General features: G+C 49.9%; 1 protein-coding gene across 5 annotated transcripts in view; it reads left to right on the top strand.

The window, feature by feature from the left end:
• Fam53b (family with sequence similarity 53, member B) overlaps window positions 1-18,242 on the top strand; it is a 101,765-nt gene that overhangs the window by 25,824 nt on the left and 57,699 nt on the right. For 3 of the 5 annotated variants that reach the window (NM_001381859.1, NM_001381858.1, NM_212473.1), the window contains exons 2-3: window positions 8,640-8,889; window positions 16,396-16,447. In NM_001381859.1, the coding sequence (NP_001368788.1) occupies window positions 8,812-8,889; window positions 16,396-16,447 (130 nt within the window). In that variant the 5' untranslated portion in view covers window positions 8,640-8,811. Of the gene's footprint in view, window positions 1-1,089; window positions 1,158-8,639; window positions 8,890-11,108; window positions 11,270-16,395; window positions 16,448-18,242 lie in introns of those variants that run through there. The other 2 variants (NM_175268.4, NM_001347630.1) reach the window with 2 other exon arrangements.

Below are 18,242 nucleotides of genomic sequence, written 5' to 3'. Positions count from 1 at the left end.
AAAATAGATTGGGTCTGACACCACCTGATCAGGAAGGGGAAGTCTTGAAGTGTGCACTGAGGTCAGGATGTGCTTTATGTGTGGGAAGTCCATTGTGGTTCCTACAGAGCTCAGAGGTCTGTTCCCAGTATTACCTCCAGCGTATCACACACAAAATAAGTGTGATCCTGGCTTGGATGAGAAGGTCGGCTCCATTCACCTCACTGCCTCTGTGATAAAGTGCTGTAAGTGACAGTGGTTAAGAGGCTGCTCAGTGCCTCAGCCTTGGGTCTGACAAGCACAGGGGAAGTCATGCTTTTCCTTGTTTGGCTGATCACTGAAGCCATACTGTTAGGAAAGCTGCGGTGTACCCTGGGCTGAGGTAGGTTGGCCTATGAGAAGGAAAGAACATTTCTACAGAAGGGCCCTACACCTCATAAGCATTTCCTGAACTGAGGAGATGGCTGAGTGGGGAAAGTACTTGCCCATGTGAGGAGCTGAGTTTACATCTCTAAAACTACTTAAAGCCAGTGCCATAGTGTGCATCATCAACCCCAGGGCTCCCAAGGTGAGATGGGAGAATCCTTAGAAGCTTAGGTCCAGCCAGCTTGGAGTACACAGTGGAACTGAACACATCCCAGTATAGTGATTGTTCTGGGACCAGTGTGGGATTCCCATGTGCATGTAACAGGTCAGGAAACCGTGGCTCAGAGAGGCATAGAGCCATGTAGCGGCTATGTTCCTATACTTGGATTTCTGAGAGAGCTAGTTGACCCATTTGTCAGGTGAGGGTGACTAGGCTTAAAGGGGAGTGACTGGGCAGATAAGGCGGTGCTGGTCAGTGAGCGGCATTGCTAGGGCCAGAGTCCACACTTCCTAAGCCCCACCCCACCCTTACAGCCCACATAGCCACTTTTCTGAATGCCTCCATTTTTAGTTTTGTCTTTAATTTTTTTTTAGCCCCTCCCCTCCCCTCTTTTGTAAATCATGGATTGATTAAATTTGGTGTAGTAGAAATAGGTCTGCCTGATGGGCAGGTAGGTCATGATTGTCTTAGGCTAAGTGGCTTACCATTGCGGTAGCTTATCCCTAGGGCCCTGCCCTGTCACAGTCCTGTTGTTCAGCCCATGCTGCTCTTCATCCTGGAGGAGAAGGTGCTGTGTAGCTCCATGCTGTCAGTAAGTACTAGTTCCCCGGTGGCCTGGGCCCATTTCCTTCCTTTTGAGATGGCTTCACACACTCCAGGCTGCAGTAAGTTCTCTCACGTGGCAAGTGGTGAGAACTGGAGTAGTGCACATAGGAGCCCATCCATCTCTTTGTTGTTTCTCATTGATAAACAAGTGCTTGACAGGCCACGAGTGCTGCTGGCCTCAGTATCAAGACACAGCATGGGCTCTCTTGTACCCATGTGCAGATCTGTTCTGCTCTCCATCACAGGACATCTGTGTCTTGGAATAATGTCATTCCCTTCCCTCTCGAAATGTTTGCATAAGAAGAACAGAAAATCCCTGTGACAGTGAGCCAGTGATTGGAATGCCCTAGAAAACGTAATTTACTATTGTGTTTTGTTTCCTCCCCTCTATTAAGAGGGGGGAGGGGGAAGCAAAGGCCAGGCCCCTTTTTAGCTGTGCACTGTAACTTCCAGGCCTTCCTCAAATATGAAACTCCAATGGACTTTGATTACCTGGAATTCTGGCCCAGGAAGCATGTATTCATCCTATGACTGAAGAGAACAGCTTTTATGACATGTCTCGTTCTGAAGCAGGCATAGGGTTTGGTCCTTCTTCGTTTACAGATGTCAGGGTGCTTTGCACTTGCAGGAAGGAAATTCCCCTCATCCCTTGAGCGCCCAGCGTCAGCAGTGAGCACAGTGACAGGATTTTCTATTTTTAGCCAGTTAGCGAGGACTTCGTAAGTGTCTGCTCTCTGACATGTGCTAAGGGTTTTGGTGGATCTAGTGGTAATTCCGTACTCCCACCAAATAGGACATTATTTCCTAACCTTACACCTGAGATCACTAGAACACAGTTTTTATGCATTGCCTTGTGTATTAGCAACATAGTACAAGCTGTCCAGGGCCAGCTACATAGTTCACCTTGGACTGATCTTGTAAGTACAGCTGTGAGACTTTCCAGCTTTCTGAGGTTGATCCTCATCCTTGATTAGCAGATAGACATTGGTGAGGCTCCTGCTGTGTGGCCCAGGACTGAGTTTGAGGAGGCCACACCTAAGTTGCACACATTACACGTGAACTTTGAGAGAAGGGTAGAGTGTGCTGTGGTAGGCATGCAATGGAAGACACAGGCCCAGGGGACAGTGGGAAGGTGGATGAACGCAGATCTGGCTGGAGTACTGTAGCTCCCTCCATGCCTGGGAGGGGCTTCTGTATGCGCTTAGCCGAGCTGCACAGATAAAGATGAAAAGTGATGGCTTTGTATCCTTTTTTCACCTTCAAGACAGCCCTCATCTGTTCATTCCTGCTGCCTGTAGTGTGGCCTGTACTGCTGTGCTAACCTATATTCCAGAGGGCTGGTGCTTGCCCTAGATTGCTTAAGAAGAGCTGCCTTCGAGAGGAATATGCACCATTTCCGAGTTAAAGCAGTGCGTGTGTGTGTTTGTGCATGTAAACATGTGTGCATGTGCACACAGGTAGGTATAGGTGTGTATGTGGTTGTGCGCATGCCTGTGTGCGTGCGTGCATGCATTCATGCATGTGTATTCTAAGACAGGGTCCCTCTAATTAGCCAGAACTTGCCAAGCAGGCTAGGCTAGCCAGTGTGCCTGAGGGGATCCTCTTGCCTCTGCTTCCCTAGTGCTGGGATTATGTGCAAAGTTTAGGGCTTTTCTTTTCTTTTCTTCCTTTCTTTGATTCTTTCTTTTTCAAGTAAGTCCTAGAAATTTAACTCAATTCTTCATGTTTGCAAGGCAAGCACTTTACTGACTGGGCCATTTCCACAGAGTCTAGTAGATATGACAGCCTTTGGAGTTCAAGCAGCTATAAATTGAAGCTTTGTGTTTAGTAGATCTAAGTTGAGGCTTGTCAAATAGGTAAGCTTCAGGTTTAGTGAGAGACCCTGTCTCAAAAAATAATTGTGCACATACCACACACACACACACACACACCACAGATACACACACACACACACACACACACACACACCCCACAGATACACGCAGGTAGCTTTTCGTGAATACAGATTCCACTGTGGGGTTTTCTTAAATCAGCATTGGTACTGAGCATATTCTTAATGCTAAATTCTGACTAGAGAGGCTTCCTAATCAATCTTCCATGAGTACTGCGGAGCCTGGGCTAAGTTGAAGTGTGTACAGTGGTGGGGATGCACAGTCTCAGGGCCTCCCTCAGGCGGAAATTGCAGTAGCTTTCTTGGTCTGGAAGGTAGCACTCTGGATGAAGTCCCTAAGCAGCTTTTCATGCAAGGGTACCCCGCTGGTGGGTGCAACTCCCTTCTCTGGGCAGCCAAACCAGGAGCAGGCCTGCAGGACCCAGCTGCCTCAGCGATGCTCACTCTTCTGACTTGTTGTAGAATCTGATAACAGATTCTATAGACTGTGTGATCACGGAGACAGGCACTCCCCAGGTGTTCATAAATGTGTTCCTGGATCCTGACTCCAGATGACTTGTCACGAAAGTTTCAGTGTGCATAAGACCTTCACAAAGATCGTATGGCCTTGCCAGCTCCTGCTTCCTTTGCTTAATGAGGGGAAGTGGAATGCTAAGACACTGTCAGGAAAATCAGTGTCTGTGGCCAAGTCCACGCTTAGGTTCCGGTCAGGGTTCCATTTTTAAGACACTGAGATGCTGCTGCCTGTACAACCACACAGACTGAATAGAGATGTTAAAAGGAGGAAGAGGTTCAGTTGTCCTGGCAATTTCTAGTGTGGTCAGTTTCTTTTAAAGGATTAACCTTTCAAAGTGTATTTCAAAGTGAGGGAAGGTGATGATGGACACCTTCCCTCAGTGAACTCTTGCAGTCTTAAGATTCATGGGGAATTGTGTAGTTTGCAGAGCTTCCGTGTGTTAATCCATTTAGCATGCACTCCTGCCACAGATGCTCCATATGTGCTCAGCATCATTCTCTGGGAGCCAAGTGCCTGACCTACAGGTGCTATCGCATGGCTGCTTTCAAGAGTGTAAGCCCACGAACCTCACTGAAGTATATAGGAGAAAAGCGAGACAGTTTCCAGTTAGGAAGGACTTGTGTGAAAGCAAAGCTATTCCTGTCCCTGTGGTATCAGAGAGAGGCCCAGGCTAGGTGTGGTAGTCCACAGCTATAGTCCCAGAACTCAAGGGACTGAGATAGGAGGATTGACACTTGAGGCCAGCCTGGGCTACAAAATGAGTTTCAGGCCAGCCTGGACTATAGGATAAGACCCTGTACCAAACAGAGGGGCAGAGAAGAAAGCATGAGTGTGCTAGGGAGGGAAACAGCCAGGAGTAGGCCTAGACTTGGGTGTTGGTCTTACCCTGCTGGCGCTGTGGCACTGGCAGGTTCTTCTGGCTTTGAAGTGTGGGTAGTTTAGCTTGTTAGACTGAAGCCCAACATCAGAAACAGGAAACAGACATGGAATAGTGGAGGTAGGAATACTTCCGTCTTCCCTAGCGTATCTTGTGTTGTTTTTCTGACACATCTTCCAAACGCCTGACAACTGCTAGTCTTCAATTCTATACTTTTATCATTTCAAGAGTTTGTTACAAATGGTATCATATAGCAATTTAACCCTAGGGGAGTCACTTTTTTAAGCCCAGAATAATTCTCTGGGAGCTCGTGGCGTCTGAGACTAGTTCCTCCTTTTCTGCTGAGTGGTCTTCCCTAGAATGGATGAGCCACTGTTTAACCAATCACCACTGACGGACATTTGGATGGGTTCCTGATTTGACTGTTGTGAATAAGGTATTTGTGGCAGGTTTTGAGGTGACCATGTTTAATTTTCCAGGACAAACGCTGAGGAATGTGATCGATTGCTAGGCTGTGTGGTAGTTGCCTGAGTGGGTTTCTGAGGGGCACGCGTGGGATGGACAGGTGGGCGCCTGTGGGAAGTTACAAGCGTGGGAGCTGATCCACCAGGGATCCGAGCCCAGCTTTTGGACTCAGTGCTGGTGAGCTTCTTCATGTGTCTGTGAAATGGGGAAACATGAGCCTACTTTACGGCTAATGTGTGTAGAGCAGCTTTTACTAGCATAGTAGGTAATTGCATGAGTTTGTTTTATTTTGGAGTGATGTTAGTTTCAGACCAGGTATGATATATTTGAAGCTGGTCTGGAGCTCCTAGTCCTTCTGCCCCCACCTCTCAAATTCTGGGATTATAGGCATGAGCTATAATGCCTGACTTGTTAGTTCATTTTCTGCTGCTATGATAAAATAACTGAAGCTGGGTAACTTTATAAAGAATAGACTTTATTAAGAGGGAAGGTTTCATGGCATGGCTGAAGAATTGTCTCAGCTCTGAAAGGTTGGAGGCAAATGATAAATGATACCACATTATGTGGAAAGGGAGAGAACGTAAAGTGAGACAGGCGTGGCCAGGTGTGGCCAGGCACATGCTTTTATAACTTTTTTTTTTTTTAATTAACTCAGTCCCATGATACCTGCTAAAGCACCATGCCCCTGCCCTATGCCCCCTTAACATGGCTACACTGGGAATTGGTGACTCCTTAGAGACACACCAAGGTAGTGCTCAGTAGATAGAAGCTGTTCTAAGTGAGGTTACAGAGAAAGCCAGCTGGGTCAAGCGGCAGCCTCAAAGACAGAAGACAGCTTCAAAGACAGCTAGGTTTCAGTCTTGTCACCCACCCTCCTGGAATCACCTGTCCCTTATTCTCTGGAAAGAGGTCTTCTTACACTGGTCTAGGTCGCTGGACAGGGACCAGCATTCCCTGATGGGGTTCTTTGAGCCTGTGTTACTTACTGGTCGAAAGAATCCTCGGCAACTTGAGATTGTGCCAAGCTCTGCTGGTCTGGATTAGCCTCTCCAGGTCTATATATACCCAGACTCGAAGAAGCTGCTGCGATTTAGCCTAATTCCATAAGTGTGTGCTGAGCTCAACTTGTTCAAGGGATTGTGCTGAGGCATGTAAAGGGCAGAGACTCTTCCAGCTGATCCCAGAAGCCAGCTCCAGCCACAGCTCCTGGGAGCCACCATGTTGCAGAATAAAGTCTGCATTCAGCGTGGCTCTCAGAGCTCAGGGTCTTTCCAGCTCTCTGTCCTGCAGCATGGCTGCCAGAGTGCATACCATTCCCCATATCGTGTTCTGACTGCTTCATTACAACCGTTTTTAAAGGCCACACAGCCTTCAGCCATACAACTCTACTGTAGTTTATTTAGCCAGTCCCCTGTGAGTGGGCAGCCAGGGTGTTCCTGCCCTGGGCTCCGTGCAGGGGAGGCTTTAATACCCCCCTCCCCCCCACACACACACTGCCCTTCCCCCTGCTCTCAGCTTGTATATAGTGCTGCCACTTTTCAGAGCTGTGAGGGCAGGAGTGAGGCCACATTCCTTTCTTCTCCAGACCTTTGGCCATTTACTGACCACTCGGGTACACAGGTGCTTATAGTACTCCACCCCAAGTGCTGCCTCTGCCAGCTCCCCTTTGTAGGGGCTAAAGTGGGGTTGGAGCTGGTAAGAGTACGGATGCCCATTTTTCAGCTTTGTGCAGAGCTGTGGCTGGAAGGGCTGTCATGTTTCCATGGCAACAGATCTCCATAGTCTTGCTTTTACTGGCCTCCCAGTTTCAGCAGAGGGATGGACCCTGATACAGCCAGGCCCCTGCTGGTGGAATTTAAGTCAGCTGCAAAGGATGACTGGATGTCCACCCCTGGAAAGAGGGTTGGGACTCCTCCATGAAACTGGCGGTAGTAGCTGCTGTCAGTGATTTCTCAGATGAACCGGACACAGAGGAAAACGCTTGACCTCTGCTTCCCTAGGATACAATAACCTTAAGGGCAGCTAGAGTTATTTCTTATTTATCAAGAGGGAAGGAAACTGGGCCCCACAGAGAAATCAATATATTTCAAGAGGGAAGATTCCAACCCAAATATGCTGGTCTTAGGCTCCGAGTTTATGACCACCAAGGCTAGCAGTCACCTCCGAGAAGGAAATGCTGAGTTTACTTCTCAGGCCTTGTGCCAATGGCTGCCTGCCCTAGAGCTGAATTGAGGTTCACACCCAGAAGGTGATGGCTGCCATCAGGCCTCCCCTGCTGAGGCAGCACAAAGGGCCCTTTTGAAGGGCGAATCCAGGGGCACCCCTCCTGGCCTGTTCCTGATCCAAGCCTGCAGGGGGCCAGTGGGCACTTCTGGCCCTGCTGTTGAGCCAGAACTAGGCGGAATGGTTTGACATTCTTTCCTTAAACACATCACACTTGGTTGGGACACACAGTTTGTAGACTGATGTGGTACTGAAGCATGAAGCAGGTCTCCTAGCGCCACGGGGGACTCTTGACCACCACCCCCCCCCCCCCCGCCTCCTTTCCTGAACAGTCAAGCTTTATAAATGCATTGACTACCCTCCTCCCCACCCCTGATTTTGCACTTTGGATGAACCTTGTTTTCGAAGAAGTTAGAAGGTTGGTTTCCTGTGCTCACCAGCCGGCCTGTAATAGCAGAGTCAGGAGCACCACTGTAAAGTCCAGTGGAAGTAAACAGGAGAACATGGCTGACAAGCTGGATGGGAAGTGAATGCCAGGTGCCATCTACTTTCACACAGCAGCTTCTAAAACATTAGTGCTGAACAGTCCGTTTTTAATCACAGATTAGAAGCCGCTTTTCTTTTTCTTTATTGCTATGATTACCGTTATTTTTTAGATTTTGATGGTGATCTTCCAGTCCTTCTGTCCATGTGACTTTCCTTTGAAGGTCAAATCGCAGGCTGATAGGGATGGGGTATTAAGATCAGGGAAGTCACCTTGTAAGGAGTGGCTTTTCAGACCTGTGCAGTGTCTTCCTTTGCTTGGTGGGACGTCATGAACAAGGAGGCTGCCTGATGATCTTTGGCAAGTGATAGTGCCGAGGAGGTCTGGGCAGTCGCTCATAGGTCACTTGGTGTGGCCCACTCTGGGGAAAGGGACAAAACCACAACTGTTAAGGATGGGACACGTGTCTTTAAATAGACCTTCCTGATTTGTTTGTAGCAGTTTTCCTAAGAAGGTAGATGAGGTAAGCCAGTGGCCAGCTCTGCATCCCCTGCCCCCTTTGATATTGGATGTGGGGATGAGGAATATTGATCCTTTGCCAGTCTAAACTTGTCCTAATGTGAGCTCGGTGTGCCTGCAAAAGCCAGCCCAGCCAGTGATAAGATGCTGGATTGCCAGGAACCACATATTGCTAGCACCTCAGAACCTGTGGTCTTGAAGATGTCTCGTGGGTCCAAATTTGTTGCTGTCTCTGGCAGAGCATTGGCTATATTAGATGTCTAAGGCTAGCTGGGGTGTGTGTGTGTTTGTGTGTGTGTGTTTGTGTGTGTGTGTGAGAGAGAGAGAGAGAGAGAGAGAGAGAGAGATCTAAGAAAGTGATTCTTGCCCTTGGTGACCTCCCAGAGTGCACCTCCTTTAGTAAGGATATGGTTCCATCCCTGTGGAGTTCTCTGCATTACACCTGAGGCTTTCCTAGTGCTGAGCCCGTTGCTTGTCTTTTTGTCTTTCCAGGCCGTTGACTACTTTTGGCCATTCCCAGAGGCCAGTCTGAGCAACTGATGGGGAGCTGTTTCTAGTGACCTCACTCTCCGGAATGCCCAGGTATCACTGTTAATCAAGTCTTCCCCGCTGAAGATGGCCTGTGCCCAGCCTGGGATGCAGCCCAGTTCCTGAGGTCCTTACCATGGTGATGATCCTAAGGAGAAGCCTCATCAACCAGGGAGCTGACTCTGGAGCACACAGGACCTTCATCCCTGAACTGGTGAGGACCTCAAGCACTGCATTTCTTTCTCCTCCTTTGTGGCATTGGGGTGCAGGGAGGGCTTGTGGTGTGGCTGTGGATGGGCATCTGGGCCTAACAACTTGGAAGTGAGCAGAGCTCTGTGAGAGGGTCGAGGCTGGGACTGTGTGCAAAGGAGCAGAGTGTAGATTTGTACTCAGGGAGACAATAGCTGGATCCAGGTTAGAGCCGATTTGACGGGGTAGGAAGGTCACGCCAGAGGCGGCTCAGAGTAGCCCAGCACTCTGTTCACCTCCACCTCAAGAGAGAGGTGGCTGGCGTCCAGGATGAGGGTGCCAGAGGACGAGCCGAGATAAGGCTGTCTCAAAGGGCAGTGCCGCATGAGAGCCACCACCTGAGGGTCGAGAGTGGTAGATTAGAGAGAAAGGAAGCGCAATTTGGCAGTAAGGTGGCAAGTCCAGCTGCCCTCTGACTGCATGTCTCGTCACCTACCCTCCTCGAATCACCCATTTGTTTGCCCTCTACCAGGTGGTGATGGGCTTCACACTCAGCCCTTTGGTGGGCTTCCTTTCCTTGTCTCATGCTGGCCAATACCACATTGTGACGGCTGAAGCCCCTTCCCCAGGGAGTTTGGTGAAATACTTGGGACCTGCACGTGTTCTGTAGGCTTTCACAAGTGCGTGTCCCGTGGACTGGCATGGGCCAGCAGGGTTGAGGAACCAGTGTAACTTGGAGCTGAGTAACTTGCCCTGTTTGTGTAGAGTAGCTCCCAGTCTAGAGGTAGGATCTACCAAGCATGCATACAGTGGCCCTTTAAGGGCCATTAATGCCAATTCATAGCTGATACCCTGTTGAGATCCAGGTGTGCTGAGGAGGATGGCGGGTCTATAGGCATATCAGAACCTCACAGAACTGGGGTGCTGGGTGTGGCCTCTGAGGCTGAAAAGAAGTGGCTTAGCAACCACTGGGCCCAGTATGACTTTCCAAACATATAGTTGAGAGCTGAGACCTGCAGCAGGGCAGTGACTGCCTCAGCACCCACTTCTTCACCTCATTCCCACCCATCAGCCCCACTGCTTGGCCTGTGTATAGGCCTCCTTTCTTAGGCTGATATTGGAACACTTATCTCTTAGCTGTTCTCTGCCCCAGCACTGTAGGCACATGGGAGAGAGAAGCAGCTAAGGTTCATCTGACTGAGGACACCTGGGTCATCCTAGCAGGAGTGGAGCCACTTCAGCCATTGCACCTTCCTTCCAATTCACATATAATGTGTATCTGCAAGATGGTCACTTCCCACTGTTATCCCCACCCTCACCCACCAGCCACCCTCATCTTAATCTGCTGGCCTCTCTCATGGAGATTCTTGTGGTAACTGGGCCTCTCCTGGCTATTAAAACCTGATTTTCACCCAGCAGCCATGTGGAGTTCCAGGCAAGTCTGCCGGACAGAACCTTCCACTGGCTTCCTGCCTCCGGTACTGTAACTTTCTGCTTATTCCACTCGGCCAATACCGTCCTCCGGCACAGAGATGCCAGCCTTAGGCCCTTTGGATTTCTTCCATAGCCTAGAACTCTTCCCTTAACACGACTCTGTCCTCCTTCCTTTCTTGTGTGGCCACTCTCCCTCAAATTCAGGCCTGCCCACACTCAGACGGTCTGCCCTTTTCCACCCAGGATTTCCCTCTGTAGCTCATACCACTTTCTAGCAGGTCACCTATGGGTCTTGGGTATTGAGTGATTCCTCATGCTAGGGCGGACACTTAATGAAAGCCAGGCATTTGCCTTTCTCTCCTGGAACCATGACTATTGCATAATAGTTGTTCAGTTAGAGTGCACACGTTCCATTGCCACAGCTTCTGACCTTGTTGTTCTGGTCCCTCTGTTTAATTTGTAGCCGAGGGATCACACATATGCGTCATGCTTGTCTTGTCTTTGTTGTTAGTAGTAACTGGTTTTCTGGTGCAGGATCTGTAGATAGTGCGTGAGTGGTCTTGGGCAGAGGGGCTGCCCAGAGTCCCCGGGGGCTCTGCTTCTGAGGGTTGAGCTGTAGTATTTGCCTCCACAGCGCCTCTGTGCTTGTCTAGTATCAAGGTAGGACTGGGCCGGGGCTGGCCACAGAGCTGGTTTCCAGTACCAGGGCCCAAGGTCATGGAAGGAGCCCTTCCTGAGCCCTGCCTTGATGAACATGGCCTTGTGCCTTCCCTAGGGGAGGAGCCTTGCCTTCCTAGAACAGAAGGGCGGGACTTTTCATCCCTCCCTCAGGGCTCACAGCCTGCACTTGCAGGCAAGTTCCAACCTCTGCTGCCCTTCCAGGGAGCAGCCTTCTTGCCTCTGCTCTTTGCTGTTGGCCCATGTAGGCCCAGAACCATCTGTCTCCTCGTCCCCTCTGCTCCAGATGGCAGGTCAGTGGTGAGCTAATTCACTCTCTTCTCTCTCTCTCTTTCTTTGGAGAGAGCTTTTCTTGTCTGTGAGTTTGTTGACATCTTACATACTGACTGTTTGTTCCATTCTGGGCCTGGTGCAATGTAAGGGGAAGTACAGTGTGGCCACAGAAAGTGTGGAGAGTGCCATGGAGGGTGCCCGGGCAAGAGCAAGGGTGTATCCACCTCTGTCCCTTAAATAGGCAGGAACTGTGACTCAGAGAACTCAGGATGGGACTGCATGGACTATCCAGGACCTTTTGGCAGTGGCAGAGCCTCTGAAGCTTGCAGCTACCTCAGGGAAAGGAGTTGTGTGTGTGCCTGAAGAAAGATCCAAATAGTGTCAGTCTAGTGATGAGCTCCCTGAGACCGAGCCCGAGGTCAGCCAGTCCTCACTGTGAGCAGCAGGGCAAGTTGCTGGGGTCCACGAAGCACACAAGCTGCCACCAGTTAACACAGAAAAGATCGGAAACAGTTTCTTCTGTTTTCTAATTAGACCAAAAAGATAACAGAAGTGGAGGTTAAGATTTCAAAAAGGAACAGGATTCTAGGGAAGCTGGGAGCTTTGGGGTGGTCGAAGCGGCCTCCGGGGTGTGGTGGTGTGGCGTTGGCTCCTCCTAGTCACAGAGGGAAGGTCTGAGACACCCTAGGCAGAACGTTCCCTTCGACCATGGAGCACCCCCAGCTGCTGCCCTGAGTCCTGGTGAGGAAAGGGAAGACCTGTGGTGGTCTCTGCCCTTTCATGGTCTTCATGCTCTCATTCTCTTTTTAAGAACTAGTACTGTATACCTGCGATCGCAGTATCTGGGAGGTGGAGGCAGGAGGATCAGAAGTTCAAGGCCAGCTTTGGCTGTATAGCTAGTTAGGGACCAGCCTGGACAACACGAGACCCTGTCTCAAAACAAAACAGCAAACCTCAAATTCTGGTGACAAAGGTAGACTCTCCTTGCTCTCAAGGGAGGTGCAGGAGCAAGAACTGACAAGTGCTTAGCTTGTTCCCTCTGGGCACAGGAGCCCACTCCTCTGGGACTGATTGGTATGGGAATAGGCTATCCTCACAGTCCTGGTGTGGCTTACGTACTAGGTAGCCATGACCATGTCTGGTCCTCTTTCCCTGGTCTGCCTGGTTGCTTTCCTCTGTCAGAGGGCTTTTCCTTCTCATGTTCTAACATTAGCCACCACCACTGGAAAGCAGCCCAGACGTTTGACCCTGGAGCACTGAACTCCCCCAGCTCCTGCCATTCGCCTCCATGCAGGCCAAAAGCCTGTTGTTGCTTCCAGAGTAACCACCTCCTTCGGCCAGGCCAACTTTCTCTCCCAGCCTACTCTAAATCCTGGAGACCAGAGAAGACGGGCTAGTGGCTACTCTGGGCAGAGGACAGTATAGAGACTGCATACTGTCCTCAGACCAGGCACTGCCGTCTGCACTGCCACGTTAGAGTGCCCATCATGATGTTGGTAGCCACGTTAGAGTGCCCATCATGATGTTGGTAGCCACGTTAGGCCTCGTGTCCCACTGTCTAGGTACAGGGAATCTTTAGATTCTTTGTGAGGCCAACTTGACACTTTGACCTCAACAGCTCCAAATCCCGGGGTCTTTGGCTGACCACAGAGTAGCTGAAGTCTGGTGTCTTTCACCTTGGGTAGATATATGTTGTATAGGGACTTTTGTGCCTGAGGAGACCCTTAGCCTTGAAGCTGGGGCTACTTTGGCATCTCTGAGTTTCCTGTCTCCATTGCAATGTTCCCTTCTGCCTCCATTCATCTTTTCAGGCCTGAATTCTTCTCTTCTTTCTGCTGCTGGGGCTTGCTGAGTTAGTTCTGTTTGAGAGGCAGGCATGATACAATGCTTAGTCTTGGTATGTAGTATGAGCATCTCCCTTCACACTGTGGCTCTCTGTGTCCTGTGTCAGCAAAGGGGAAAGCGGCTCAGTTGTTTTAGGCAGTAACCTTTGAAGAAAGTTGTGAGAACCATGAGCCAGGCCTGGCATTTCTGTGTGTGCTAGCTTCTCCTCTGGAGCCTTAATTAGGTCTTTATAGAGGTCCAGGCCTTCTTCAGTCAGACAGATGTCCCTGAAGCCTCAATTTGATTTCCAGCTATTGTCTTTCCTAGGAGGACCTGATTCCAGAGGCTTCTCTTGTGACAGGAACCGTCTCACTGAGACTGAGCCTTGGTGGGTTCAGACACAAAGAGGGAGACGTGCAAAAAGCAAGCATGTCCTCGCTTCCTTCCCTGCAGACCTTAGCGTGCAGTTGAGCTCACTCTTTTGCAGATTCCAGAAGTCTCGGGAGGCCTCACAGCCAGAGTCCCTTTGGCTTGGCACAGTGATCTGCTTATCCCCTCTTCCCGCTCTGGGAATAGAGGATTTGAAGAGTAAGAAGCCCGGGCTTTAGGAATGGCATGTGCCAGTGGGAATTTTATTGTATTATTGGTAGATTGGAAACAGGAAGGCTTTGTGTCAGCTTGGAGCCAGAAACTCCTGGATGCCGTTTTGCCCAAAGTGAAATCCTTAGGCAAACCTGCCAGGGGTCAGCATGTGTTGTGCCTTAGACCCGGGGAGCTGTTGAGGATGGGATGTTCCGGTACTGCTTCACTGCAGAGGTAGGGCTTAGAAAGCGAGACAGGGCTGGATCCTAACCTGGGATCCAGCATGAAGCCACTCCTTCTCCTCCTCCTCCTCCTCCTCCTCCTCCTCCTCTTCTTCCTCCTCCTCCTCCTCTTCTTCTTCCTTTTTTAATGTGTATAGATATTTTACTAGGATGTATGTGTGTGTACCATGCTCATGCCTGGTATCCATGGGGGCCCAAAGAGAGTGTGATCCTTGGGACTAGAGTTAAAGATGGTTATAAGCCAGTTAGGAGCTAGTGTTGAACCCTAGTCCTGTGGAAGAGCAGCCAGTGCTTTCAGCTGCTGAGCTATCTCTAACCTCGGGGTTCTTCAGTAGAGTCCATCTCTAACCAGCTCAAACAAAATGAGTGTTAGTGGAATAAGGGTGGAAAACCCACAGGCTGTAGAACGGTATGTAGAACATAGCCAGAAAGGGCAGGGCCAGAGTGAGACAGGTTTAGAAACAGGTGCTAGGGCCCATGCAGGCCTCCCTTGGCCCTCTGCTCCTGTCAGTGGAATGAGCAGACCTTGAGCTCTCCCCTAACAAGGCACAGGCGGCTGTACTCTGCTTCCCGCTGTGCACGTGAAATCCCAAGCCCTCGTTGGTGACACTTGTGTGCCAGTAGTGCACACTCACTATGCCAGCCTTCCTTCCTGTTCTCCTCCACTTTTTGTGGTCCCTGTCTTGGTGTAGCTAACTAGGAACCACACAAATGGATGTTGTCCTTGAGCCTGGGTACCCCTGGGCACCAAGTTTCCCTTGACAGGCAAGGCACCCTGGCAGGAGGTCAACCCCATTCTTTCTCAGAACCCTTCTCTGGAAAGTAAGCGGCCTCTCTGGGTTCTGTAGGTTTCTGCACTTGGTTGTGTGGGTGGCACAATCCTGATGGCAGACTCCCCTGTGTTTGTCACCTGCTCTCTGTTGGGTGACTTTGGTGTGGCTTTCAGCTGCACATCCTGCAGCACTAGCCATGTTAGCTGAGATGGAGGCAGGCACAGCCCCTTTGAACTCTTTCTAGATATGTCAGTCGGTGGCTATAGATAGTTATATACCAAAGGGTGACCTGACCCGGTGGTGTTGAGTATTGTTTTAAGCCAAGAAGAGACCTGGAAAGGGTTGTTTATCATCAGTAACCTTGTCTATCAACAGCAGCCCAGGTGTTCCTCTGGAAACTGTCTCTGACCTCTACCCACCTTAGCACACAGTCTGCACACCCACCCCCAAGTTCCATCTCTCTGTAATGTAATGAGTTGTCTGTGTGACCATGTTCTCGTGGAGATTTGAGCCCCTCTTCTCTTCTTTGTCCTCAAGTCTGGAAAGGACCGTCCTGTCCATTAAACCCCTATAAGATAAATGTACTGCTGCTGGCCAAGAGCAAAGGTACTCTTGCCATATTGGGCACTGGGATGGGGTGAGGAAGCCGGTGCCAGGCGCCTGCTGTCTTATCTGAGTGGGCCAGGTGTTGCTAGTCATCCCCACCCTCCTCCTGGGACTTTATGAACTAACCCAGGCTCCCACCCACTTCTCACCCTAAAAGCCCTGCCTCTTTTTGTCATGTGGTCGGCCTGGGGTTCCTCTCAGAAGCTACAACCCTGTGTAACAGGCTGAGAACTTCATTTCCATTGTATGACCAATCCCTAGCACAGCCTGGATACAGATAACTGTCCGTTCCTGTATCCTGAGTATACTGCAACTGAATGTGAGGTAGCCAGTCTCTGGAATGCTTGAGGAAGACCTTCCTCTCAGGGTCCTGACTAGTATGTCTGCTCCTCACTCGCCATCTGAGTAGGCCACTCGACTTGGATGCTAGATGCACAAGAGCCACCAGAATATTCTGTGCTCAACTTACTGTCTAGCTGTGAATCCTCAGCTACTTTTCATCTGTGTTCAGATGAGGGAGGTGTGGGTTGTGGGAAGACAGAAAGCAGTGGAGTGGGAAGCCCAGTGAATGAACAGTGCCCAGGAATTGAACGCCATAGCTCTCAGGCTGAGCCCTGACGAGCCAGTGAGTGTCTTGGCTTCAGAGAGGACGATTGATTGACAGCTTCACTGTAACCATAAACAGCTGTGAGGCATCAGCCAGCGTTCCCTGGGTAGAAGAGATGCTGTTCCTCCTGTAGCACCTGAGGAGCCAGCCACCAGGGAGTGGGTCCACGGCTCCATGCTCCATAGGAGGGCCACCTCTCCAAGTATCTTTCCAGCACCTAATGAGAGTTGGTTCTATCGTTGCATCAAACCTCCCCATGTCCCTCTTGCCAGGAGTCCCAGGCATTATGTGTGGCTCAGAAGCCCATTAGCCTGCTCAGTGTGTAACTCTGGGGCCTTGAAGCAAAGGCCAGGCTCAGTCTTCTGCGGCAGATGTTGCCTCTTAGGCTGCTCTCTTCCCTTTACTCAGCTGCTGCTGCCTAAGGGCAGATCCCCTGTAATTGTGACTTTAGAAAGAACTCAGTGCAGAGTCGCGTGACGGGAAGAGTGAATAGCTTTTCTGCTTGTTTTCAGCACACGCCAAAGATGAGTCAAGGACCTACCCTCCTTTCCTGTGGAATTATGGGTGAGTAGCTACACATTATGGGCATCTTCTTCTAGTCCTTCCAGCCAGGTGAAACTCCAGAGGAGTCCTGGAGAGGCTGCGTTCTGTGTTCAGTCCCCAGCAGGTCTGGGGTAGACCAACAGGGTGCTGGGCATGAGAGTGGGGGGCACAGGTGTGTGGAAATTGGCACCATTTCCAAATCCAGCATTGGGTTCTGACTGGTGGTAGGTAGTTCATGGTGGCCTTTTTTTTTTTTTTTTTTTTTTTTTTTAACTCAGAATACCTATTGTGGAATAGGAAGTAAAAATCCTTTAAAATCTGATGGGTGGTTCTCAATGTTAGCTCCTGTTGTTGATAGTGTGTGTGTGTGTATGTGTGTAAGATTTGCATTTTTCACATAATCAAGTACACCATGAACATAAAATATATAAATTGTGTTTGGTTCTGCATGCAGTAATTGCTGTAGTATATAAATGGCTCAGGTCCAGTATCTGTATAGTACTGTGCTGTGTGTCTACGATATATGGACGTGCCATGGCGATGTGATTCTTACAGTCATGGGGTAAAGCAGCTCTTAGGGGGTTCTCTCAGGGTGCGTTTTGGTCTTTTGTCATATTTCTCAGGGTAGTTCCAGAAGGAAGCTAGAAAGTCCAGAGGTCAAGGACCTTTGTAAGGTTCTTGGTTTATTATACGACAAATGTCCCAGCCAATAAGCCCTTTGGTCTGGTGTTTCTGTGTACGTGTGATGCTGTTTCTTGTAAAGAGATGGTTGCGTTGGTTGCGTGCATTTTGCATTGCCCTGCAGATGGATTCTGTGATGTCTAGGTTGAGTTGGAGACCAGACCTCAGTGATGGAAGAGCTATAGTGGCCTTTCACCCTCAGTGCCTTGCAGGGCCACATGAGATTGTCCTCACCCTCCTTCTGTGTCCAGTGGCTTCTTCTTTAATTTCAAGGCATTTCCCATAGATGAGACTGAGTGCAGTGGGGGCCTGTGAGGTTGGACAATGCCACCCACATCATTTGCAACTTCAGAGCCAGGCAGGTGCTTGTTCATGCTGGGGGAAACAGAGGCCCAGTGACTCTGAATGATCTCTTAGGGAACAGAATGGGAAATAAAGAAGGACAGTTGTTTTCTTTTCAGTACATGCTATAGCGTGGAGAAAAGCTAGATGTCTTTTTTGATATTGCTACCCAAAGGACATCAAACAGGGAAATCACCTGGGTAACACCCTTCTTGGCCTACTCACACATAACCATTGGTGATTAATGGCTTTTCTCCTCCACCGCCACCTTCCCGTGGTGGAAAAACCTACTGTACTTCTGCATCCTGGAACAGGTCCACAATTGAGCTGCTTTCTTTTATGATGGGAATCTATTATGAATGTCCAACCTTTACCTCAAACTTAGCCCCAACAGAGCCAGACCAGGAAACTGTCCTGAAGATGATGGGCCTCCATTTTAAGGCTTTTCTGTGAGGCTTCTCTGGCCTTCCAGTATAATAAAGCTGACTCTAATGGGTCTGGTCTGTGACAGGTCTTGTGAGAACTGAACCTTTTAGCTTTTCAGAGCCTCAGTTTCCTCATAGGCAGCATAGCACCGTGGGCTTGTGAAGACCACGATAGAACGTTTGTGACAAGATCAGCACAGGAGAGCACAGAGCGGAAGAGGGGCCACAATGGCTTCCTTTGGGAGTGGGTGTGACAGAGTTGTCCATGGGGCCAGAGTAAAGGCCTCGGGAAGGAGGCGACTGAACAGCAGCAGCTCAGGGTGTCCAGGCCCATCCTGCTGCCTGAGACCACGGAGCCCAACAGGCAG

This window comes from Mus musculus, chromosome 7 (genome assembly GCF_000001635.26).
Source record: "Mus musculus strain C57BL/6J chromosome 7, GRCm38.p6 C57BL/6J".
Classification (NCBI taxonomy): domain Eukaryota; kingdom Metazoa; phylum Chordata; class Mammalia; order Rodentia; family Muridae; genus Mus; species Mus musculus.
Note: the sequence above shows the minus strand (reverse complement) of the source record. Positions and strands in the feature narration are given on the sequence as shown.